At 61.5% G+C, this 22,998-nt stretch overlaps 7 protein-coding genes across 7 annotated transcripts; all 7 read left to right on the top strand.

Annotated features, from left to right (window-relative positions):
* Positions 1-2,498: 2,498 nt before the first annotated feature.
* LMJF_29_0610 (conserved hypothetical protein) lies at positions 2,499-4,403 on the top strand (the record flags this gene model as incomplete). The annotated part of the gene is made up of 1 exon (XM_003722087.1): positions 2,499-4,403. One exon carries the CDS (start codon positions 2,499-2,501, stop codon positions 4,401-4,403), a length of 1,905 nt encoding a protein of 634 aa, XP_003722135.1.
* A 1,412-nt stretch (positions 4,404-5,815) lies between these two features.
* Positions 5,816-7,552, top strand: LMJF_29_0600 (conserved hypothetical protein; the record flags this gene model as incomplete). The annotated part of the gene is made up of 1 exon (XM_003722086.1): positions 5,816-7,552. The coding sequence occupies one exon, from the start codon at positions 5,816-5,818 to the stop codon at positions 7,550-7,552; it is 1,737 nt and encodes a 578-aa protein (XP_003722134.1).
* A 919-nt stretch (positions 7,553-8,471) lies between these two features.
* Positions 8,472-11,792, top strand: LMJF_29_0590 (putative DNA repair helicase; the record flags this gene model as incomplete). Its single annotated transcript, XM_003722085.1, has 1 exon — positions 8,472-11,792. The coding sequence occupies one exon, from the start codon at positions 8,472-8,474 to the stop codon at positions 11,790-11,792; it is 3,321 nt and encodes a 1,106-aa protein (XP_003722133.1).
* Positions 11,793-12,693: 901 nt separating this feature from the next.
* Positions 12,694-14,145, top strand: LMJF_29_0580 (conserved hypothetical protein; the record flags this gene model as incomplete). Its single annotated transcript, XM_003722084.1, has 1 exon — positions 12,694-14,145. One exon carries the CDS (start codon positions 12,694-12,696, stop codon positions 14,143-14,145), a length of 1,452 nt encoding a protein of 483 aa, XP_003722132.1.
* Positions 14,146-15,375: 1,230 nt separating this feature from the next.
* Positions 15,376-17,913, top strand: LMJF_29_0570 (conserved hypothetical protein; the record flags this gene model as incomplete). The annotated part of the gene is made up of 1 exon (XM_003722083.1): positions 15,376-17,913. The coding sequence occupies one exon, from the start codon at positions 15,376-15,378 to the stop codon at positions 17,911-17,913; it is 2,538 nt and encodes an 845-aa protein (XP_003722131.1).
* A 769-nt stretch (positions 17,914-18,682) lies between these two features.
* LMJF_29_0560 (conserved hypothetical protein) lies at positions 18,683-19,900 on the top strand (the record flags this gene model as incomplete). Its single annotated transcript, XM_003722082.1, has 1 exon — positions 18,683-19,900. One exon carries the CDS (start codon positions 18,683-18,685, stop codon positions 19,898-19,900), a length of 1,218 nt encoding a protein of 405 aa, XP_003722130.1.
* A 209-nt stretch (positions 19,901-20,109) lies between these two features.
* Positions 20,110-21,867, top strand: LMJF_29_0555 (hypothetical protein; the record flags this gene model as incomplete). Its single annotated transcript, XM_003722081.1, has 1 exon — positions 20,110-21,867. One exon carries the CDS (start codon positions 20,110-20,112, stop codon positions 21,865-21,867), a length of 1,758 nt encoding a protein of 585 aa, XP_003722129.1.
* Positions 21,868-22,998: the final 1,131 nt, after the last annotated feature.

Raw genomic sequence — 22,998 nt, 5'->3', positions numbered from 1 at the left:
GAGGAGGTGGATATGCGTGTCTTCCCCCCCCCTGCGATCGCTCTTTCGCTCTTACGCTGCCTCTCGTCTTGTGTGGCGTTTCCGGGTTTGCGTGTGTGTGTGTGTGTGTCTGTCCGTCGGAGTGGCGAGTGCGTTCCACTTCTGCGCTGCCCCACTTCTTTTCATCGTTCCCTTCCTTTCGCTCTCTTGCACACGTGCGCGCGCTTCTTCTTTCTTCTTGTTTTTGTTTTTGTTTTTCTAACATTTTCGGGCTCGCTCGACTTTTTCGGTTTGCGTCTGTGTAGTCGATTGAATGGTCCAAGGCCCCATGCGCGCGCACACGCACACAAATACACCCAGACACAACACATTTATGTCAGCACGTATCGGACTCGTGCAGGAGGGGGGCCGGGAAAAGAAGCATCAGTGAAGCGGGAAAGAAAACAAGCGAAGGACAACAAAGAGGGATTCTCTTGTGTGCTTGTTCTACCTGCCCCATGATCTGCTGCTGCTCCTCGTACTTGTGTCACTCCTTCTCTCTCTTCCAGCCCCCTCCTTTTTCGTTGCTCGCTTGTCATTGCATGCAAGTGCGCGGGCGCACATGTGCCTCGGCTGCGTGGATGCTTGTCATGTCTGCACGTTGTTTGTGTCCACGTGTTTACGTGCGTATGCGACTTCCTTATTATTTTGTGCTTCGCTGGTGTGTCGCGCGTGCCGGCTGCGTCGACCACCGCTTGTCCTCTTTCTCCTCGTTTTCCTCCGTCTTGCTTCGCACACGGCTGCCCCCCTTTTTTGTGTTTCCGTTGTTAGCGCGTGTGCGGCTGTTGTGAGGCGTGTTCGCTGTGTTGTTGTCGAAGGCCAGGGGAGACGTGAGCATGTGCGCGCACGCCGATGCGATCCGCCGAGTACCTACACAGCGACGTCACGGGGCAACGAGAGACGCTGGAAAACGAGGGGAAACCGAGAAGACACACGAAGCCGCCCTTCGCGTCACAGACCTTCAAACGCAGAGAGAGAGAGGGAGAGGGAGCGTGAGGACTTGAGAACACTGGTGTGTAGGCACTTACGCGTACGCACACGCAGGTGCACAGCGACGAAAACGCTCGGCTTTCACCGTGTGATCAACGTACCCCGCGTGAGTGTTTCTTCTTCCCTCTTCTCATGGACTTTGTCTCCCTCTCCCTCTCTCTCTCGCCCCCTCAACCCTACCTCACTGCCATCCAACTTTCGTTTGTTTTTCCAACCATGTTCTCTCATTTCTTCTCTGCAAGGGTATGCTTGTTAGCACGTGCGTACCTCAATGCCCCGCTGTATATGCATATATATATATCAATATATATATATATATATATATAAAGAGTGTGAGAGAGAGCGTGCACGTGTAGCGTAAAGCGCCTGCGTGAATGCGGAGGGGATGGGGCGGACGGCACTGCAACGTATGGGTGTGCGCCCACATGTCTCTCCTGCGTTTCCCTTCCTCTATCCACCTCCGATTCGTTCGTATTGGACGGCTTCATGCGTTTTGGCTTCGATCTCAGCCTGTTTTCTTCGTTTTGTGGCGTCATTTTCTCTTCTTGGTTCATACCACTATTTCATCGTTACCGCGCCCGTGACACGCGACGCACGCAAGATACAACAACAACAAAAAGTGAAATAGGGACGAGGTGGCGGGACGCACGCCGGATAGAGAGACGGATCGATAGAGGGGTGCCTGCTTGACGGACGGAGCATGTGCTACGTAGTGTGGCGACACGAGCATGAGCATCCAAACGAACAGGAGTCCGGAAGGATGCACACATACACACAGAGAGGCAGGCAGGCATACAGGCGTGCGCATGTACGTGCTCCGTCTTTTTCTCTTCCCCTTTCGCCTCTTCCGTCTGCCCTCTCTCTCTCTCCGTCTGTGTGTGTGTGTGTGTGTGTGTGTGTGTGTGTGTGTGTGTGTGCCCCCTTCGGTATTGTTACTGGTGCCTGCGTCTATTCCATCTTCAGCACGAGGGAAGGAGAGGGAGGCGGCGGTGAACGTCAAAGAGAGGCATAGATAGGAACGTAAGCACACACGCCACCTCCGCAGCATCACATCGCAAGGGAGTGGCACTCTGCCTGTGCGTCTCGCTGTGCATGGCGGCGTGCGTGCTTGCATCCTGGTGGATGCCTAGCTCTTCATCCTCTTCTGCAGTTTCATCTCCGCACCGATTTCTTCGCTCCCACCACACGCACACACATATATATATATACATATATACGTGCATATATATGTGTACATATATTTCTATAAGGGCATCTGCCTTGCGATAGCCCCCCCTCCCTCCCCTCAGCTGAGTGAGTGCAGAGACTGGGAAAGTCGCCACCCGCGAGCGAGGCCTTCACTTTATCGCCCATCCGTGTATCTGCGTCTTTTGCGGTCTCCCTCGTTCCCCACAGAACGTGTGAGCGAGCCATCGCGGTGGCCAACACAACTTAATTTGCTAAGCCTAAGAGACGCAGCAAGACACTCACCACGCTCCTTGTGCCCGCAGATGCCACCGCGCCATCGAGTGCCTCGCCCTTCGCACCGTGAGCTGGAAAATGCCATTCACCCCTACGACAAGCTCGTGATTGGCCTCCCCACCGCCATGGAGGGGTGGCGGTGCGCGTACGGGACAGTCAGGGAGTGGTGCAAGCTAGCACCCAACCCGCTCCTCGGTACCCCTGTCAACGTCCTCGGCGAGGAAGGCGGCAACGATCGCAGTCGCGCGCTGACGCTGCCGTCCCGCCCCGCATCGGGGCATCTCGGCGACGCCACGGGTCGCCCTCCTCCATCGAACGCGCCACACACGCATGCGCAGCGCTTTCCCCACACCAGCGCCGCTCCAGCAGCCCGAAAGGATGACGCCCTGTACTGCGACGCCTGTCAGCGAGAGTTTGCCACGCAGGAGAAGTACGAGGCACACATGGAGACGCATATGTACTGCACTGTTGCCGGATGCCGTTTCACCTGCCGCAAGGGCAAGCCTTGGCGGATGGAGGAGCACATGGAGCTGCTGCACAACCGCCCCGATGCGCCAAACCTGGTGGACACGAACGCCTACCTCGAGCAGCGCAAGCGCCGCTTCCCCACGCAGGACGCCGTAAAGATGAAGGTAGAGGAGCTCTACTACAAGGCAGCGCGAGGCGTTGTGCTGCCCGATGAGCGGCGACGGTGGATGCAGCAGCACGGTATTGTTATTCGCAAGCGTCCTCGCACGGAGGCGTCTGTGATTATACGCGGCGAACTGCCGGCCGGGTCACATTCTCCATCGGCAGCGTCGTCTGCATCTGCGTCGTCGTCCCGGTCATCGCGCCGGTCGTCGCGCTCGTCGTCTGAGCACCGCCAGAGGCGCTCCCCCCACCGAAACCCGCGCGAACCTCTGCAGCCGCCGGCGCCATCTCCCGCAAGCGACGCGGAGGGCGGGCAAGCTCGCTTCATTCAGCCGCCGTCCGTCCCATCCTACCAGGAGTCCGACCCCACGGCTGCACCGATCCAGGCCTCTAACGCGTCTTCACGAGGGTCACCGACAGGGGCCCAGCGCACCGATGCTGTCGGTCCCGCGGTGACTGCCGTACCTTTGGCAAAGCAGTCGTCTCCCTCGCCGGCTTCGTCGGGTGTCCACGCCGCGCGAGCACATCCCACGAAGATAATCCCTCTTGGGCCCAACGGTACCCTTACCCCGCGGCAGCGCGTGCAGCTCGTACGCGAGCGCTACGCTGCTGCAAAGGATGTTCCGCAGTTTTACGTCTGCCACCGCTGCGGCATCAAGGGTGATCACTGGGTGTCCGACTGCCCGACGAAAGGCGACAAGACGTATGATCGGCATGTTGTGTGGGGCGAGGCAAGGCTGTCTGCGTTGGAGAAGGGCGACAAGTCGCATCGTGAGAAGGCGGACAAAGACAACAATGGGTCAGAGCAGCCGGGGTCCGGTAATGCTCCGCAGCAAGCGGTGGTAGAGACCACGGCGCCAAGCGACAGCGGTGTTGAGCAAGCCGTAGCTGAGCAGGAGCACGACGGTGCGCCAACGCACCCCTTGTCCAGCGAACACCGCGGGGCGGCGCCTGTCGCGCCTCAAGAGGAAGCGAGTGCTACCGCCACACCACCGTCGGAGGGCCCCGCAACAGCAGCGGCCGATGCCTCGAACGATCAACGCAGCGAAGACATGCCACCGGTGCCGCAGTCTGCAGCGCCGCCGGCTGATGCGCCGAGGGAGGTGACTCGCATGATGGCCCCCGTCGCGGCAGCGAGGCACGCGCAGCCGCACCGCCGCGACCCCGCCCGCCGCCCGCCTCCGCCGCCGACGCTTTACGAGCGACTCACAGAGGAGGCGAGGATAGATGAGCAGGGGGTGCTGCTGCAGGCGTTGCGCTTCTTCGTCGCTCGCGACTTCTTTGAAGACCGTCCGAAGTCATGAGAGCCTGGCGGCGGTTTCAAAGACCGCCACTGCGCTGTGGAGGAGGAGGTATCGGTATGGTCGAGGCCGCCGCGCGGAGCGTGCGCATGGTTAACTTCAGGAAGGCAGATGCGGTGGAGATCGTCGAAGTTGTCGCGCAGCTCCTCTAATACGCCGCGTTGTTGCCCTGGTAGTGACAGTGCCAACGGAAGAGGGCGGCGGGGGCTGGTAGTGGTGGCATGCAGGCCGCCGTTTGGTTGCGCACGCGCGCTTAACACAGAACGGATGCGATGCTCTTGTTGCTAAGTGATGTGACGTGTTTGTGCCCTCGCCCCTCACCACTGGATGCCGCCTAACAGGCTCCCAGATTGTCTAAGGTACTGCGTTGGTCGTGGGCGGGTGAGGGATGGAGCGAAGATCGCAACGCATGGTTGCATGCTCAGCACCTGCGCACGCGGATTCGCGTAATAAGGTGCAGTCGCGTACACCGACCCTCGCATACACCCAGTGTGTACTCAGAGACGGAGAGTCCCTTTTCCCAGCATACAAGGGTGGGGGGAGGAGGAGAACAGACAGACAGCGCGGAAACCGTCAGAGTGAGCGAGCGCAAGCAGTGATGACACCCATCACTGCTTGCCGGAGGGAAAGCGAAGGTGCAGCGAGGGAAGTGGTCTTGTGCAGCCGTCGCCGTTACAGGCGTCTTGCGGCTGGGCCAGGTGGCGTGGCAAGGGCACTATATGGACCCCATTTCACAAGCGAGCTGCCGCCGTTTGGGCTGGGAAAGGGAGAGGAGCTTCTGCCTGGTGTGTTCTTCATGTGCGCGTCTGCATCCGACATCTCTCATGTAATGCAAGCGACTCTCGCTTCGCCCGCTTTAAGAGGTGCCACCGTCCCATCCCCCGCCTTCCACAGACAACAATAGGAGAGCCCTTCATCTTACTGTCGGCGTCTGGCTGGCAAGTCCAGTAGACTCAAGTCGACCGCGCCCTCCCTTGAAACGTCCAGGGGCACCTTCAGCAAGTGTTTCTGTCTCGACATGTCATGGGGCTGTTCGTCTGCGTGATCATTGTCATCACGCGCGTTTTCTCGCCCGAAATCCTTGCGCTCCTCTCTTCACCTGTCCCTGGCGCAGCTTGACAACGTTTTCCTCACTCTTAGTCTTCTTTTTCTTTCCGTCCACGCCGGGCTCAACCCTCGGGTCCACTCCGTGCGCGACTTCTTTTTTTCCTTTATCTCGTCTCTACCCTCTCTGTTTCGCTCCGCACGTGAGGACGCGCAGCATTCACGTCGGTGCAGCACACAAGTGGGCGCGGTGTGTGTGTGTGTGTGTGTACTCCCTACCACCACGCCCTAACACAGAGACGCGTTCATCTCTGAGTGGACCGCAGCCCTTGTCCTCTCCATCTTTTTCTCTCGGCCTCAGCTCACGCTCCATGTCTGCCTCCCCGCAGCTCACGCGCGAGCTCTCCGAGGACCTTCTCGCCGGCCGGTACGAGTGCGTTGTCTGCTCCGAGCCTGTCGGTCACCGACAGGAGCTTTGGGCCTGCTCCTGCTGCTATGGCGTCTTTCACCTGCCATGCATCCGCTTCTGGGCGGACAGCCAAATGAAAGCGCGTGATCGTCAGCTGCAGTCCACGTCGGGCGTCGCCGTCCGCGGGGAGCTGGAACGCTTCCGCTGCCCTCTTTGCCAGTCCTTCAAGGATAAGGATAGCCTGGCTGTCTACCAGTGCTATTGCGGCAAGACGGCGAAGCCGCCCGCGGACGCGATGCTCGTGCCCGGTAGCTGCGGCCAACCGTGCGAGCGGCGCCAGGCAGACCCCTGCTGTCCTCACCGGTGCACGTTGCTGTGCCATCCCGGGCCGTGCCCAGCCTGCACGCGTGTTCGCGAGCAGGCATGCTGGTGTGGCAAGCATTCCAAGACGGTGGGTTGCTCGAGCAGCATTCACGGGTACGAGTGCGACGAGGCCTGCGGGAAGCTGCTGGACTGCGGGGAGCATCGCTGCAAGGCGCCGTGCCACGAAGGTGTCTGCCCAGTGTGCACGGTGATGGTTACGGAGAAGTGTTACTGCGGGGCTACGGTGCGCACGCGGCGGTGCGGGGCTGCTCCGCCTGCCTTCGCCGGTGCTGCTGCGACAGCAGCTGCGGACGACCGCGCTGCAGGTGACGCGGGTGCCGGCGCGAGCGTCAGCGGTTTCCGTTGCGCGCACCACTGCGAAAAGAAGCGCGATTGCGACCAACACGTGTGCGGCATGCTGTGCCACCCCGGCTTGTGCGAGAAGTGCTACCGCACTCCGCAGCGCCAGAAGTTCTGCCCGTGTGGCAAAACGCGGGTGCAGGTGGAGCGAACGTCGTGCATGGACCCTGTACCGTCATGTGGGCTCCCGTGCGAGCTGCCACTGCCGTGCGGTCACCTGTGCTGGCTGACGTGTCACGACGAAACGCCGTGCGCACCGTGCAAGGAGACGGTGACGGTGCCATGCGCGTGTGGCAGCCGCCACGTATCCTCCCCCTGCTTCTGCCAGTACCTGCCGGAGTCTGAGTGGGAGGCGGCGCGCGTGCAGTGTGGATTGCCAACCGACTCACTGCCTGTGTCGGTGCCTCCCAAGTGCAATCAAGTATGCCGTCACATGTTGTCCTGCCACAAGCATCGCTGCACCATGACGTGCTGTACCGACGCGGAGCACACATGCCTGCAGATATGCATTCGAAAGCTGGCGTGTGGTGTGCATCAGTGCGGGCGACTCTGCCATCAGGGTAAGTGCCCCCCATGCGCCCACGTCTCGTACGAGCGCCTCTACTGCCGATGCCGGAAGACATGGGTGGACCCGCCGGTGCCATGCGGGATGCGGCCGCCGCAGTGCAACCATCCCTGCAGCATCCCGCGTCCGTGTGGGCACCCGCCAAACCACCCGTGCCACATCGAGGCTGAGTGTCCCAAGTGTGTTGTGCTGGAAGAGAAGCCGTGCGCGTCGCACCAGAAGCCGATGCCGTTCCACATGCCATGCTACAAGAAGGAGATCTCGTGTGGACGGAAGTGCGGCAAGAACCTGCCCTGCTGTGGCAAGTTCTGCGACCTCGTGTGCCACATCGGGCCATGCGAACACGACTGCGCGAAGAGCTTCCCGACGCTGGCCGATGTCTTGAAGCGCGGCAAGGGTGCGGCGGCGTGATGCGCATCCCGTTTCGGTTTCTCTTTTGTTGTAATGGTGGCGACCCGGGGGTCGCTCGTGCGCGCGCACGTGCGCGATGTGGACGGCGATGTCGCGGCCGACGGCAAGTCGATGCAGACGATTAGAGGACACACACACACACACACACACACATACAGAGAGAGGGCGTGTGTCCATCAAGCGTGGCCTGCGTCGCCTCTGCTTCCCCCTCGCCCTTGTGGACACTGCGTGCAGCAGAGGGGGTGAGTCTGTGATGGGGGCGACTCGGTCCGTCTTTCGCGACCGATGTGCTAGCCTATCATCTCTCCTCATCTCCCTACAGCTCCCACCACCCCTTCCTGCGTGTTTGATCACCATGCTGCCACAGCAAACGACCTTTCATGGGGGCACCTTCCCAACACCCCCGCCTACACGCGCATGCCTGCAGCTGTCCTAGCGCTCTCGACCGCTCTGGTCTGACGGCCTTCTTCACCACCTCCCCGCCCATGAACTGCCCCACTCTTTTCTTCCCGTTTGCGCACCCGGCCCCCCTCTCTCTCTCTCTCTCGCTCGCCCACGCGGATCTGCTCACGTGTCCGCCATCCAGTACTTCATCAGGGGGGGGGGTGGAGACTGGCGACAGCTTGCTGCCACTCCTCTCCTTCAGTCGTGAGTGCCTGCGGGTGCGCGTGGTGTGTGCACTTCATTAGAGTCTCCTCACTGGCGCCCTCCTTGTGTGAAACGAAGCGAAGAAGCACGCGAGTCTGCTGCCTTGCCGCCCCCTCTGCACGTCGTCGCATCTCACGCCTTTTCCTTGTGTCGATCTCGCGCTACGCCGTGAGCAACGGCGTGGAAGGGGTGAAGACTAGGCAGAGCGTGTCCGTGCAGTGGGCGGGCACTCACTTCCCCGTTTCCATCCGGAGGCGCACACACGGCCACAATGAACATCGGTGACTCGGGCAACATATTTGTGGAGAAGGCGCACCCCGCCTACGCCCATGTCATCGACTTCCTCATTTCCTGCTGCGAGCCAGTCAGCAGGACCCAGCACATGGAACAGTACCGCATGGACAGCTCCTCCTTGTCCTCGGCCACCGCTGAGGGCACGTACTCGCTTGCCATGATTGAGAATGTTCTTCGACACTTCCGGCTGAACGCGGCTCAGGAGCTGCCTGTTGACCTTGAGCGCTGCGCAGCACTGGAGAGGCTGGCGTCCGCGCTGGACGAGTCGACTGAGAGCGCGGAGGTAGATGGATCTCGGGTTTCTCAGGAGGCGTTGGCGACTACAACCGCGTCTTCGTCGTTTGATGCTCGCATACCACTGCCGCGCTGCCTCTGCGACGTCGACCTGACAGGCACCATTCTCGCCTCGCTGAACCGCACAAGCGCCGACGACGCCCCATCACCCGCTGTCACTGCCCACCACGTGGGCAACGACAGCTTGGAGACACTCGTAAAGCGGGAAAAGGTGGAAGAGGAGGAGATGGGCGACCGTTTGTCCGCGGGCGGCGCGGCTGCCTCGGCTTTGAAAACAGTCTCGTCTCGCTCCGCGGCGCCTTCCGGCAGCCCAACTAGCCGCCTCTTACAGCTCTTCCGTCCCTTGTTGCCGACGCCGGCATCTGCAGCAGCGCCTACACACTCGCCCACGACACGCTCTCAGCTTGAACAAGGGGCGCCAATCGCAGCACGGCCGCTCATCTCCCTTGCGGTTGTGCGGCCTGCTGACGTCCGTCGACCGCTTCCAGAGTCGCTGGCGCAGATGCTGGAGGAGGAGGAGAACGCTTCTCGCGTGCAGATCGTGCTGCAGCCGCGCCTGCGGCGCTTCCACCAGTTCGAGGCGAGCCGTGGTGCCTCCTTCGCCTCAACCACCGCCACGTCCAGGGCGACAGTATCGAAGGAGCGAAACGGCGCTGCCACCGGTGCTCTTGCCGAGCGAGATGATCAACAGCTGTTCTACTTTGTTCAGTCGCGTGAGCGGGCGCACTTGGAACACGTACTACCGGCCTTGAAGGAGTTCCTGGAGCCGGTGGTGATCTGCGGCGCCGAGCGCTGGATCGTATCTGACGTTGATCGGACCCCGCTGGGCAACACAAAGGGCATTGGCGATGCTGAACGGCTGGCGCGGGACGCCGGGCGGCCTGCCGTGCTGCGCTTGCTCTACGAACCCCCGCGTGTCGGCACCCAATATGAGAAGGCGGAAGCGACGCCCAGTGCCAGCCGGTTTTTGTACAAGTGCCAGGTGCGTGACGGGAAGCTACGAGAGGTGAAGGAGTGCCTCTTTTCAAAGTTCGACATCCGTGCCGACTGCTACTATGACTACATGCAGGACCACACCCTGTATGTGCCGAACCTGAGCCTCGCAAGCCACGTTCGCCTGCGGCCCTACCAGGTGGCGTCGCTCGAGAGGTTCCGCCGAGGACGGAAGGCGCACCAAGGCGTCATCGTCCTCCCGTGCGGGGCTGGCAAGACGCTAACTGGCATTGGTGCCGCCGCCACCATGCAAACCACCACTATCGTGATGTGCATCAACCACATGTCCGTCTTCCAGTGGCAGCGCGAGTTTTTGCGCTGGACGAACCTGGCTGAGGAGGAGGTGACGGTGTGCACTGCAAAGGTGAAACAGCGGCCGGGCAAGGTTTTCATCACCACCTACAGCATGGTCGTCGCAAAGCGAGGTAGCGCGGACGGCGCTGCTGCGGAAGAGTCCCGGGCGATCCTGCAGGTCATGACTGCGCAGCCATGGGGTCTGCTGCTTCTGGACGAGGTGCACACCGCCCTTGCGCACCACTTTCAGGATGTGCTGAACACCATCAAGTACAAGTGCGTGCTGGGGCTGAGCGCAACGCTGCTGCGTGAGGACGACAAAATCGGTGACCTGCGTCACCTTGTGGGGCCGAAGCTGTATGAGGCTAACTGGCTCGATCTGACTCGCGCCGGCTTCCTGGCGAACGTCGAGTGCGCCGAGGTGCAGTGCCCGATGCCGCCCCTGTTCCTGCAAGAGTACTACGGTATTCAGCGCACCCGTGCTCTTCTCGGCGCACACGCACGCCGCAACCATCGTGGCGGCTGCGGCGGCAATGGAAAGCGTTGCCGCGAGAGTGTCTTTCAGGACGACGAGGACGCCGGGGAGGACGGGGACAGCGATGGGGAGGACAACGGCGCCCGTGGAGGGAGAGGCAGAGGTCATGACGCGTATGGCCCCCTCACCTCGCGCTCTCTGCGCCTCGCTTCCTGCAACCCGTACAAGCTGTGGTGTGCGCAGGCGCTTCTGGCCTTTCATCAGCAGCGCTCTCCGCCCGACAAGGTGATCATATTTTGCGATTACCTCGCTGACGTGCGCTTCTTTGCACATCACCTCCACCTGCCTTTCATGGATCAGCGGACGAGCGAGGCGGAGCGGACAAACCTGTTGCAGTACTTCCAGCACTCCGATGGCGTGAACGCCATCATCTTGACGCGTGTCGGTGATGTCGCGCTGGACCTGCCCTGCGCATCTGTCGTGATCCAGGTCTCTGGCCTCGGGGCGTCGCGTCGGCAGGAGGCGCAACGCCTTGGCCGCATCCTGCGCCCAAAGCCGCCGTCCCTCGATAACACATGCGCCTACTTCTACACCCTTGTCTCGCAGGATACGGCAGACGTCAGCACAAGCTACAAACGGCAGAGCTGGCTGCGCGATCAGGGCTTCGCCTACCGCATCTTGCACTGCGACCGCGTTCTGAGCGAGTTTGCGCGCGTGGGCGGGCAGCCCTGCTGTGTGGGGCCACCCCAGTGGTGGTATCAGACGCACAACACCGCTTCTGCCACACCGTCCTCGGAAACGGCAGCGGCGGTGGATGTTGGCTGGGTGCACTACGACGGCTTCTACTGGGCCCCGTTTTCTGCTGACGCCGCAGCCCTCATCGAGGCGGCGTTTCAGCACGGACGAGCGACTTGCATCGTGCGTGGCAGCGAGTTGGGCAGAGGCACCCCCCGGCCCTCATCTGAGGAGCTCGGGCGATACCCTCTGCTCAGCTTCGAGTCATGGAAGGTCACCTTCAGCAGCGTTGATGCACCGCAGACCTTTGGCACTGTGCTCATTGGCGAAGGCGCGCCGTCTTCTCCGCTGCGCGAGCGCCGCGTGCGTCGTGGCTGCCTTGATCGCAGCCATCGGTGCATCCCTGCGACTGCTGATCAGGAAAGTCGCTGCATCAGCTTCGCCCGAAACACTGTGTTGCGTGCACGAGATACGCGTGGCAGCGACGCCGTGACGGAGGTCGAGTAGACGGCTGCCTGCTCGTGCCGCTGGTGCTGCTGCCACCGTTGTGGTGGTGGCTGTCGGCGTGAGTGGGCGCCCTTCTGTGTATGCATGGACGCCGTGCCGCGCACCTCATCCCCCACCCCTTTTCTGCACGGGCGAGTCTCTTCGTAAGTGTGCGTGCCGTCGAACGGCGTTCGCAGCTCAGAGAAGTGCGCTTCGATGGGGCATAGCAGCACCCCTCCCACCCACGTCTGATCCCCGGCTGCCACCCCCACTCACATGTCTGCGAATGGACACGTAAGTGGATAAGCGAGGCGAAAACAGAAGAAGCTAACCAAGCACATTGCGCACCTCTGCCGACGAGAGAGGTAGCGGTTCTCCTGTGAGCAGGTGCTTGTGCGTCTTTCTGTGATGGCGGCGATGATGCCTCAACGGCACTGCCGCTGCCGTGGTTTCAATCGCGGCCTACAATCCTTTGCCACACCATGAAGCGGGCTTTCGCTCTCTCGAGCGACCCTCACGTTTTCTCTCCGGCGCACTCTCCACGACTTCCAGAGTGTGGAGGACCCCGGCACTGCCATGTCCTGCGTTGTCATGATGATCTCTCTCTCTCTCTCTCTCGCACTCTTCCCTTCCCTGCTCTCTCGTCGATCAAGTATGTTGTCTCCAGCCACCATTCTCGCCTCTGTAGTTGTCTCTGTCGGCGTCAAGCCGTTTCTGTTCGCCACCCTCCCCGCTACTCGAAAGGCAAGTGGACGGCGCCGCAGGATACAGTGTGGCAAATACAGCGCCAGTCAAGGCTGACGGGAAGAGATCACTGCATCCCCACTGCTTCATACACCCTCAGCGCCGTTACCTGCCACTCGCGCACACCAGTAAGCAGCGCCGCGTTTGCCTTTCGTTACAAGGCAGTGAGCCGTGAGGTATGCACGCCACATCAGCGCCATCTCCGCTGTTGCCGGCCCTTCAACCCGCTTCTGGCACCATGGCGGCCCCACATGTGGCGATTGAGGAAGCTGCGGTGGCAGCTTCTGCTTTCGGCTATGAGGAGACGAGCGTAAAGGCGAAGGAGTACGACGAAGATTGGCACCGACTACCGAGTGAAATTAGCTACTTCCAAGACCTTCTAGCCTCCCTAGAGGGGAAGCAGCAGCTGACCTCTGCCGCCTCCTCCTCGAACGCGGCCGCCACTAGCGGGCCGTCCTACTGCACTTCCTTGCAGCGAGAGAGGGAGCTGGAGGAGCGCGAGATGGCGGATCTGCGTCTTCGCGAGCGACAGGTCGCCATCATCGAGGCCCGGCGCCGTCGATCGCGGCGTAGATGCGACGCCGTCGATGAGGCTTTTCAGAAAGCTCTGAAGCGGCGATGGCAGGCGATGCAGCACCTCGCCGCCGATCCGCCTGCCGAGCGTCTGGTGGGGCAAGGTATGACGCAGTACGTTCCGGCGGCGCTGCTGCCGGATGACGTGGTGGACAGGCGCGGTCGCCACCAACCGGGCCCGCTGCCCCTCGCGCCGCAGTCGGCGGTGGAGGCGCGGATGCGCCGCACGCCCAATGCACCGGCAATCACAGGTGCAGGTCTAACTTCGGCCACGGTGGTGAGGGCCCTCGAGGATTGTTCGGCTGGCACGACTGCCGAGCAGGACGCCATCGTCTTCTTGACCCAACTCGACGCCGGTGGAAGGCTTGTGCGCAAGGACGGGGCAACAGGCGGCAGCCACATCCCGACCCAGTCTCCTTCCGTGTCATCACGAGTGGTAGCGATGACCAGCAGTGAAGGGATGAGGGTGGAAGACGAGGCACTACCACGAACAACGTCCGCCCACGCCGCCTCGACGATTGGCGCTGAGGCGTTGCCGAACGCAGACGTGCGTGAGGACGACAACGAAGACGAAGGGGGCTGGATTCGGCCTGCGACGGTTACCGAGGCGAACAGAGCACGCTGGCAGGAAATGGGCTATCACGTCATCGTGGTCGGCGGGAAGGGGCGATGCGGCGACGCCGCTGCGCGTGAGGCGGACGCCGTGCGTCGTGCGATTCGGTCTGTCGAGGCCCTGCCGAACGAGAGGGTGGCGCTGCGGGCTGCTGAGCAGCGTACGGCAACCTCCTCGTCAGCCCTCACGCGCCGCAAGCCCCCGACCGACCAGCAAGCAAAGTACACGAGCGTCCCAAGGTGGGATTGGATGCAACTCGCGCCGTTGCCTCAGGTGTGCCTCGTGCAACGGCGTCTTCCGGAAGAAGATATGACTGTCGCGGAGCTGCGGGAGCGGCATCATCGGCACATCCCTGTCGCATCCTCGACCACCTCTGTGCCGCGTGGGCGGCAGAATCGTGGTGATCTCCCGTGGAAGGTGAGTGGTAAGTCGGTGCCTCGCTAGAGGGTGCCGAGGTAGTGTGATTGGTCGTTGTCGAAGTGCCGATGCGTGCGGCCCCCCTCCCCCCCTCTCTACACTTGCACACTCCTGTGCGTGCCTGTTCCTGCCCATTCCTCATGCCCTCCGCTTCCACCCTCTTTTCTCCCGCTTTGGTTTAGTGTCGCTTTTGCCTTCACGAGGGCGGCTACGGATGTAAAGGGCGCACAGGCAGCAGCACGAAAACGAGGGGAGGACACCGCCGCGCTCCCCGTGTACACGTGCGGCTACCAGCAGCAAGGCATGTGCGTATGTCTCCCTCGCTCTGTGTTTGTGTGTGTCTCCGCGCCGGCCTTGTATGCATGATTTATGCGCAGCCTGCCCCCTTTTTGTTGTATATTCTGCCTCTCTTTCCCCACGCTTCCCACATTGCCGGCGCCGCTCCAGTCTGCAGGGGGGCGGCGTAAGGCGACGGGGGGGGCAGAGGAGGTGCCAGAGACGGCGACGACGGCAAGCGGCACATTGGGCGCCCTGTTCACTACTCTTCAATGGAAAGGTGCACGCAGCCACCCAAGCACAGCGTTGCATGTGCCCTTCCCCACTTTTGTTTTGCCATGATTCTGTGCCGTTGCATCCTGTGGAACGCATGTAAGTAGCGAGGTACACGCGCCTCTGACCCCCCTTCCTCCCTCTCAGAGGCGAGGCCATGATGATTTACTTGAAGCACGGCATCTGTGCGCCATGCTCAGAAAAGCACGAAACAGCGACACTTCTTACGTCAGGTCATGATGGGCGGTTTTTGTTGTCTTGCGCACACGGCGAAGGAGACCCGAGTCGTGTGTTTCTCCCCTTCCCTTCTGCCCACTGGACTCACGGCTTGTCGTCGCGCGACGCTGCTTGCTTTTCTCCTGTGCTGACGTATTTGTGTGGGGAGGGACAGGGAGCACTGATGTGCCGCCATGTAGTGCCTGGGCCTGCTGCACGCGCGTTCTTTCTCTCTGAGCTTCCTCAGGCTTCTCTGCCTCTCGCATCTGGTGAATGCTGCTCCCTCCACTTCCTTTTCATGTTCTCTCGTCGGTGTTTTCCTGCCTCTCCCCCCTTCCCCCAACCTGTCCTGCCATCCATTCGCCCAACCGTGCTCCGTGAGTCCGCTTGTGCGGGTTCCTTCCCCACCCCCTCGCCAACACGCACACCCGCAAGGGTGAGACCGACCCGTTGAAGCGTTGCCCTCTCTCTCTCTCTCTCTTGCCCATCAAGATGGTCAAGCAGCGACGGTGCAACATACCGCCCGAACTACGTGCCATGGCTCGTGCCGTGTCTGATGCCGACACCCGTCAGTTCCCGGACCTTGCCCCTGCGCCGGGCCGCGCCGGCCCTCCAGTAAGCGCGCTGCGCCACATCACTACGGAGCTGAATGACGATGAGCCTCTAAGCACTCGGGAGTTTAAGCTGTTCCGTGCCGCCTGCGAGGAGTGTCGCCAGCACCTTCACAGCGTTACGAACGGCATCATCGCGTCAGGGACACCGATTGCTGATGTGCTGGTGCTGGCGGTCCGCATAGACATCCTCTGCACCGATCTCGGCCTCTCCCTGCCAGCGGTGTTTCCCACGCTGCGGGAGATCCACACCTACCTACTCGATCTTAGTGACCGGCTGGCACTCGGCCGCGGCGAGTTGCAGCGACAGGGCGTCCTTCTAGACCGCCTGATACGCGCCCTTCACAGTGTTCTCGAGCGAGGTGAGCGGGCCTTGCGTGATTACGAGACATGGGAGACTCAGCGCGATACCTCCAACCCGGATCGTGGCGCACTCAAAACAGAGAGTAGCATGGCCGCCTCTAGTGCGGTTGCCAACTCACCGCGCGAAGCCGTGCGCATCTATAGTGCAGGAAATAGGTGCCGGAAGAATGTGGCGGCCAGCGATATCGAGTTAGTCTCCTGCCGTGCCTCACCACGGCAGTCGTCCGCACACGAGTCTTCCATGGGTTCTGCAGCGCAACCAAAGGCACACCGGGCGATCACCACCACCGCGGCTGCAGGTGCCACCGTCGCTGATGCGCAAGAGCTTATCCCAGTGAGCGGGCAGCACCTTCTTCCCTTCCACGTCGCTGACGCCGTTGCTGGCGTGAACGCCGACCTGGCCGTGCACTTCACGCACATCCGATGGTACGTGAAGGTGGCAGACGAGGTGCCTGCCCACTTTGATGCACACACGCACCTGGAGGACAACGTGCTGCGGAACGCCTGGGACGTCCATGTGGGACGCAACCGCGCCGCGTGCACGACAGAGGAGTTCCTTCCCTTCCTGCCATTGTTCTCGTCGTGGACGCAAAGGATTATCATGTCGGTGCTGAACTTCAAGGACTGCGGCGTCATCTCACTTTACTCGCTGCAACGGTTGCTGAGTGTGTGGGGACCACTGCAGCTTCTGGAGGCGAACCTGCGCCGCGAACTGGAGCTGGGTGCAGTGGACTTGTCGGAGCCGTTTGCCTACCTGGCCTTCTCCTTAGCCGCTCTGCCTGACGCGATGGCTGGCGACTATGTTGTGGGTCTCACCGATGTGATCGGCGAAGTGCGCGTAGCCGTCTTGCGTCGAGCCCGCGGGCCTCATTGGCACCTGCGGGCGGCCCCGGGAGCTGCTCCCCGCTCCACCTCCACGAAGAGGACGGGCAGAGGCGTTGCTACCAGCATCATGACATCGCCGGCCCAGGCAGTGGCTGCACCGCGCAAGCGCTTGGCCACCGTCTCCTACACCCTGTCCCACGCCACTGGTGCGTGGATGGTGAAGGGGCTGGCGCGCGAAGAGTTCGACTCGGTCGCCGACGCATGTGCCGCCTTCGCGGAGATCTTTCAGCGGCCATGTGGGCAGCCGCCAAGCACTTCTTGCGCTGTGCCACTCCCGCCGGCGTTGGCGCATCCAGCACAGCTGTTGCCTCTGCAGGGCGAGGGAGGCGGCTCCGTGATGCCGGCCCCTTTGGTGCCCGCCATCCCCGCAAACCCCGAGGATGCCGCCGAGGGCAATGCTTCCGCCTTGCATCGCGCATGCTACCGCAACAATGCCCGCTACGTCCGCACACTGCTGCACCGCGGCGGCGGCACGGTCATCAACATCGCCCTAGTGGACCCGCTGGTGAGCGACAGCTTCTGCTGGACCCCGCTGCTGTGCGCCGTCAACAATCCGCACAGTGACCCGGTGGAGTTAGTGTTACAGCTGCTGGAGGCCGGTGCCGAGGTGGAGTACATGGATGACGCCGGCTGCACCGCGCTCTACTACGCCATCGCCAACGGATATGCTGAGACGACGCGTGTGCTGCTGGAACACTGCCCGACGCTGTCGACTTCACCCTACACGGTGCCGCTGCTTGTGGCGATTGGCGCCCACGACTACCACCTGCGCGCGTGCGATGTGCAGAGGCTGATGATGGTGGTGCCGACGGCGGCTGTGCTCCGGGTGATAGTGGCGTACGAATCCAGCCTCGCCCTCGTCGCGCTTGCCTCGACCATCGTGGAGGAGAAGCTGAGTGGCAAGGACCATAGTGTCTTATCAGCGGAGCGATACCTGGTGGCACAGCGCTGCTCCGCGCCAGCGGAGCAGTACACCTCCGCAGAGACGGAGCAGCTAAAGCGGTGGGTGCATCACCATACCCAGTGCTGCCTACGGGCACGCCAGGATGTTCAGGAGGCGGTGCGGGTGCTGTACGCGCGACAGTACGCGCTCTCGTGGCGTGCGTGGCTTGACGCCTTGGGCGCCGCGAAGAGGGACGGTGCCGCGTCGCTGAGCCTGACCGAAGGGTGAAGGGTGTCGCTGCCATCTTGGTCACCAGCGCAAGGGCCTCCAACGGCGCCGCCCCGCTCGCACCATGGACACCGCCACATCGGCGATGGCTCATCTCTTCAGCCTTGGGGAATCACTGTTGCCAACGGCGGGCGAGGCAGTGCGCATCAAATCAGCGCAGCAGCTGGTCGCCGTAGGAGCGTCCATCGAGTTTTTGATTTGGACAGATCAGCGCCACAGCTAGGATGACTACTTGTATCTGTGTGTGTGTGTGTGCTGGTAGTCGTATGCGGGATGTACATAGGCGACGCGTTGTGTGTGTGTGTCTCCCTCTTTTTTTTTGCTTTTTTCCCTGTGTTGGTTTCACTGCTTTCTCACGTATTGGTCATGTGGGGTCGTGTCGCGCCATCGACGCTGCTGCTTGCATGGTTGTGCTGTTGCGGCTTCGTGGTGACGGTCGCGCTGGTGGAACACTTTTTCCTTCCTCCTCCTCTTATCGTGTACACCTAGCGTGCTGACGGATCTGCACGCCAGTCTTTGCATCCGCCTCGTTTCGTCCTCTCCATGGTGCAGCGTCTGAGAGACGTGCTGGTATGCGTGCGTTCACGCCTGTGAGCTTGACATAGCCCTCTCCACATCCTTCCCCCATCCCCCGCCTCCTGCTGATCTGTATCTTCATCCCCTTGGACGTAGAGCCCCATCGCCAGTGCACACACACACACACACACACAAACACAGAAACCTGCTTTGACCTTCTCTGCTTCGCCGTTCTTGCCGCTATCAGCGAATCATGTCTCCCCACAACAAGCGTGGGAAGGCCAAGGAGGCCGCGAACAAGCAGCGAAAGGCGAACCAGCATCAACGCCACAGCACGTCCAAGGGGCAACACACATACTTCGTCACCCGCAGCGGTGGCGGCGACTCCTACTTGTCCACCCATACCTCCGCCAAGCAGAACAAAGTGAAGCACACTTACGATGACACGGACCCGTTAGACCAACAGCTCTTCGATTACATCATTGTGGTGGACGTGGAGGCAACGTGTGAGCAGAACAATCGGAACTACCCCCACGAGGTCATCGAGATTCCTGGTGTTCTTATCAATGTCCGCACCGGCCAGGTCGATCGAGCCCGCTCCTTTCACACCTTCGTGAAGCCCTGGCGCAACCCCAGGCTGACTCCCTTCTGCACCCAGCTCACCGGCATCACCCAGGAGGTGGTGGACGCTGCCCCGAGCATTACCGAGGCCATCCAGCTCTTCGAGAAATGGTACTGGGAGACCATACCCAGAGGCGCCAAGACCATCTTCGCCGCCGACGGCCCGTGGGATTTCAAGAACTTCATCCACGAGCATCACATCCTGCGCGATCATGTAGGCTTTCCCAGCATCTTCTACGAATACCTCGATATCCGCACCACCTTTGCCCACCGCCTGAACCACGGCGTGCCGATCAAACTAGACGCCATGCTGCGCAAGATGAACCTGCGCTTCGACGGCAGGCCGCACAACGGCTTCGACGACGCATACAACATTGCGCGGCTTGCTGTTGCGATGATGAAGGCCGGCTGCGTGCTTGACTTCGTAATAGCCATTCCACTAGATGACGCGTACCACTATCACCTGGACGGTGTACCGCTCTACCGACGTGAGGAGGGTAGCGGACACGTCGATCGCGACGTCGTGGAGGACATCGCGAAGCAGTGCTACGGTGCCGACTACTTCAAGTTTGGCCAGCGTCACCGCGACGCCGTCCGCGCTTATCGCCTCGAGCACCCCAAGGAGTTTAGCCACGCCTACGTGGTGGCGCTGAAGCGGCGCAACGACCGCGCGTTAGCTCGGCAACGGAAGCGACAGTGGCGCCTCGCAGTGCTGTTTCTCTTCGCAGTCCTGCTGGCCGAAATAGCGTACGTGCTACAACTGCACCGCGCTGCCGCAGCGTGGCTGGCGTCCGCCTTTGAAAGCTACAGCCTCACCAGCTACAGCACTTCTGCTTCACAAACTGTGTAGCGTGGTACACGGAGCGGCTTCTCGACAGCACCATCGTGGCGACGTTCACGCGCGTCTTCGGATGCACCCCACGACGTGCGCGTATGTGTGTGGACGGCTGTACTGGGGACTAGCCTCGTTGCTGTTGATGTTTTTCAATCTTGTAACTCAGATAATCGTAAACACCGTTAGCTGATTGCGAATACGCCGGCTTCTCACTCCGTCACCGCATGACCCGCCCGCACGCCTGCGCACCGGGCGCGGGAGGTGTATACACCGGGCCGCGGCGTTGCCACAGCGGTTCGGCAGCCGTCGTGCGGGCGTGCAAGCGCCGGCCCTTTTGGAGCTTCGCACGCGCACGGCATCTTTCGTCGGCAGCGGTCGCGCTGAACGGGCTCCCCCCGTCGGGCATCTGCCGCTGCTGGCCCCCCGTGTTCCTTTCAGGGCGACGCGCCGTGACTTTTTCGTGCTCGGGCAGATGCTTGCGCGCGGCCCTCCCACCTCAGCACACCCACGCCTGGGAAAGGCAGGCGGATCTAGGGGAGAGGGCAAAAGGCCCTTGCCGCCGCAGACGCGTAGCGGGGTCCCGGCTGTGGCGGCGCGTGCAGAGACAGGCCATCCAGACACGCCCTAGCCTCCGGTGGTGTCGACGGACATGGAAGGTGCTGAGGGCCACCCCCCGACAACGACGTCGCCCGGAAACATGCCCTGAAAACGCCGGGATGCGGGCGCTGTCGTGCGCGGCTGGCGTGGGGCATTGCGCCCCAGCCAGGTGTGCGGGGGTGGGGGGCGGAGGAGGGCTGGGCGGAAAAGGCGCGAACGTCTTTGCGCCCGTCAACCCCAAAGGGCGTGTGTGCGAAGCGGGCGGCGTCCTCTACGTCCGGCCGGGTGGGCCGATGCAGCGCAGACGCCGGAGGCATGACGAGGACACCCCGGGCCGCGCCGCCGGGTGCTCCGGCCTCGGGTGCGGGGGGTCCTCCGCGCCACGTTGTGGGATGCCGCGGCTTGGGGTGGCGGGCGGGCGGGGGGTGCGGGTCCTCGGGAGTCTCTGGCCTGGGGCTGGCTGGCTCCTTCCCCCCCTCCTCCCCCCGGGCGTGCCCGGCACATGCGCCTGGGCCGCCCCCTGCCGACCGCACGGCGGACGTGGTTGCTTTCGCTCTCGAACAGTACCCTGGATGCGACCCGCTTGGATCAGGGCATGCGGCGCGGCCAGGTTCGTGCGGCGCCGATCGCGCAGCGCGTGTCCCGGGAAGGGGCGGGGCAGGACAGGAAGAGCCGGGTGGACGCGTGGCCCGCGCCGAGGACAGACGTCGTGTCCTAGACGACCGGGCTTTAGCCGCGGCACAGGAGAGGCAGAAGGACGGCGGTTGTGTATGCGCGTATTTGCCAACCAGTTCGCGCCACAGCGACGTCTTGAAGGCAAGACGTGTGCGCTCCGCGTCGCGCGTGCGAGAAGCAGGCGGGGAGGAGGGCGTAAGAGAGAGAGAGGCGGAGGCGGAGGGTCGCTCGTACAGTTTTGCTCTGTTTGGACTTGGCATGTTGCCACTGGCTTTTTGTTTTCCTCTGCTCTGGTGTCTGTCTGCGCGTCACGACGCACCCAGGTGTCACCAAACATAAGCACACGACTGTCGCCTTCTCGAAGGTGTTGTGCAGCCTTTGCGCGACTTTCCCTCCCGTGCCCTTTTCTCGTCCACCCCCTGCGATTTTTGAAGGATTTGCGGATTGTGATTGCATCGGCAACCGGCCCACGCACACGACAAGAGGTGGCCCTAAGACGTGTGCGCGTGCGTGTGTGCGTGTTGAGCGAGGTGGAGAGAATGGGAGGAGTCACAATACATGAGGAGGCCGGCATAAAGAGGCAGAGGCAGCATTGTTACCCCCTCCCCTTCACTTGTGCATCTCTTCTCCGCTCTTCTTGCACTGCTCCATCGTGTTACGCGCAACGCACTACCCCAATCACGGCTTGCATCTTTCTCTCTCTCGCTTAGCCTTCCACTCGCACCTTTTCACGCAGTAGTTGCTGGGTTCCTGGCGCAGCCTCTTGAAGGAATACCAAGGCACCCACCGACGGATCTACACATACTCACAAGCGAACATACGCCAACAGACAGGCAGAAGCCACTGCAGCCCGCCGCATTGTTTACGCCCCGCCCTACTCCCCTGCTGCAAGCACACACACACACACACACAGAGAGAGAGAGAGATAGACAATCTTGCAGACCTTGCTTGCGTTTTTGGGTGAGTCCAAGGCTTGGATCAGCTATACACGAGGTACAGTGTAAAGACGGCGAAGCGAAGACACGTGCGCATCGAACAAGCCAGCACCGAGAAGCAAGGGCATAAGAGCCGGTCAGTGAAGCAGCTACGCCCGGACCACGAATTGCTGTGAAGGCTCGCGAGTGCGTTCACGTTGGTGCGCCTATGTGTGTGTGTGCCCGCCGTCGACTCGTTGCATTCTTTCCCCGGCCTCTTCTGTTGCGCCGAAGGCTTCTCTCTGTTTCTGTCAGTGTGCGCGTGCCTTGAAAGCGTGCTCATCTTCCCGTTTATCATCTGCTGCGTGCGTGCGTGCACAACTCTGCTCTTGCACCACTTTGTGCCTTTTGCTTTTATTTTCGTTTTACTCCTCCGTTCCCCCCTTTCGTTTTGGTGTGTGTGTGTGTCGTTTTTCGCGGACTTCCAAGAAGTGACGGGGCCTCCACAAACACCCGCGCACCTCCACACGCGTCAACCAAGAAAGAGGTAGAGGCATACACACACACACACACACAAGTATATATATATATATATATATATATTTGTGTACGTATATATACATATACATCTACATATATGTATATGTATGTGTGCACGTGTACATCTTGGCATTGATAATTCTTCCTCCTGCGTGCTGTTTGTGTGTGTGTGTGTTGTTCATCTTCTCGCGCTCCTCCCATTGCATTGGTCTGCGCCGGCTTGCCTTGCGTTTATGTGCGTAAGCGCGGTGGTGTCTTGTGCTAGTTCACCTGCATCCGTGTACATCTGCGTGTGTGTGTGTGTGGGTGTGTGCGTGTGCGTTTTGGGAAGGCGTTGCTTGCTGGGGGGCATTGCGTCGTTCGCCTTATGCTGTCTCTCTCTCTCTG

The sequence above is a fragment of the Leishmania major genome, chromosome 29, assembly GCF_000002725.2.
Source record: "Leishmania major strain Friedlin complete genome, chromosome 29".
In the NCBI taxonomy this organism is placed as follows: Eukaryota; Euglenozoa; class Kinetoplastea; order Trypanosomatida; family Trypanosomatidae; genus Leishmania; species Leishmania major.
This window is presented reverse-complemented; position numbering and strand designations above follow the sequence as displayed.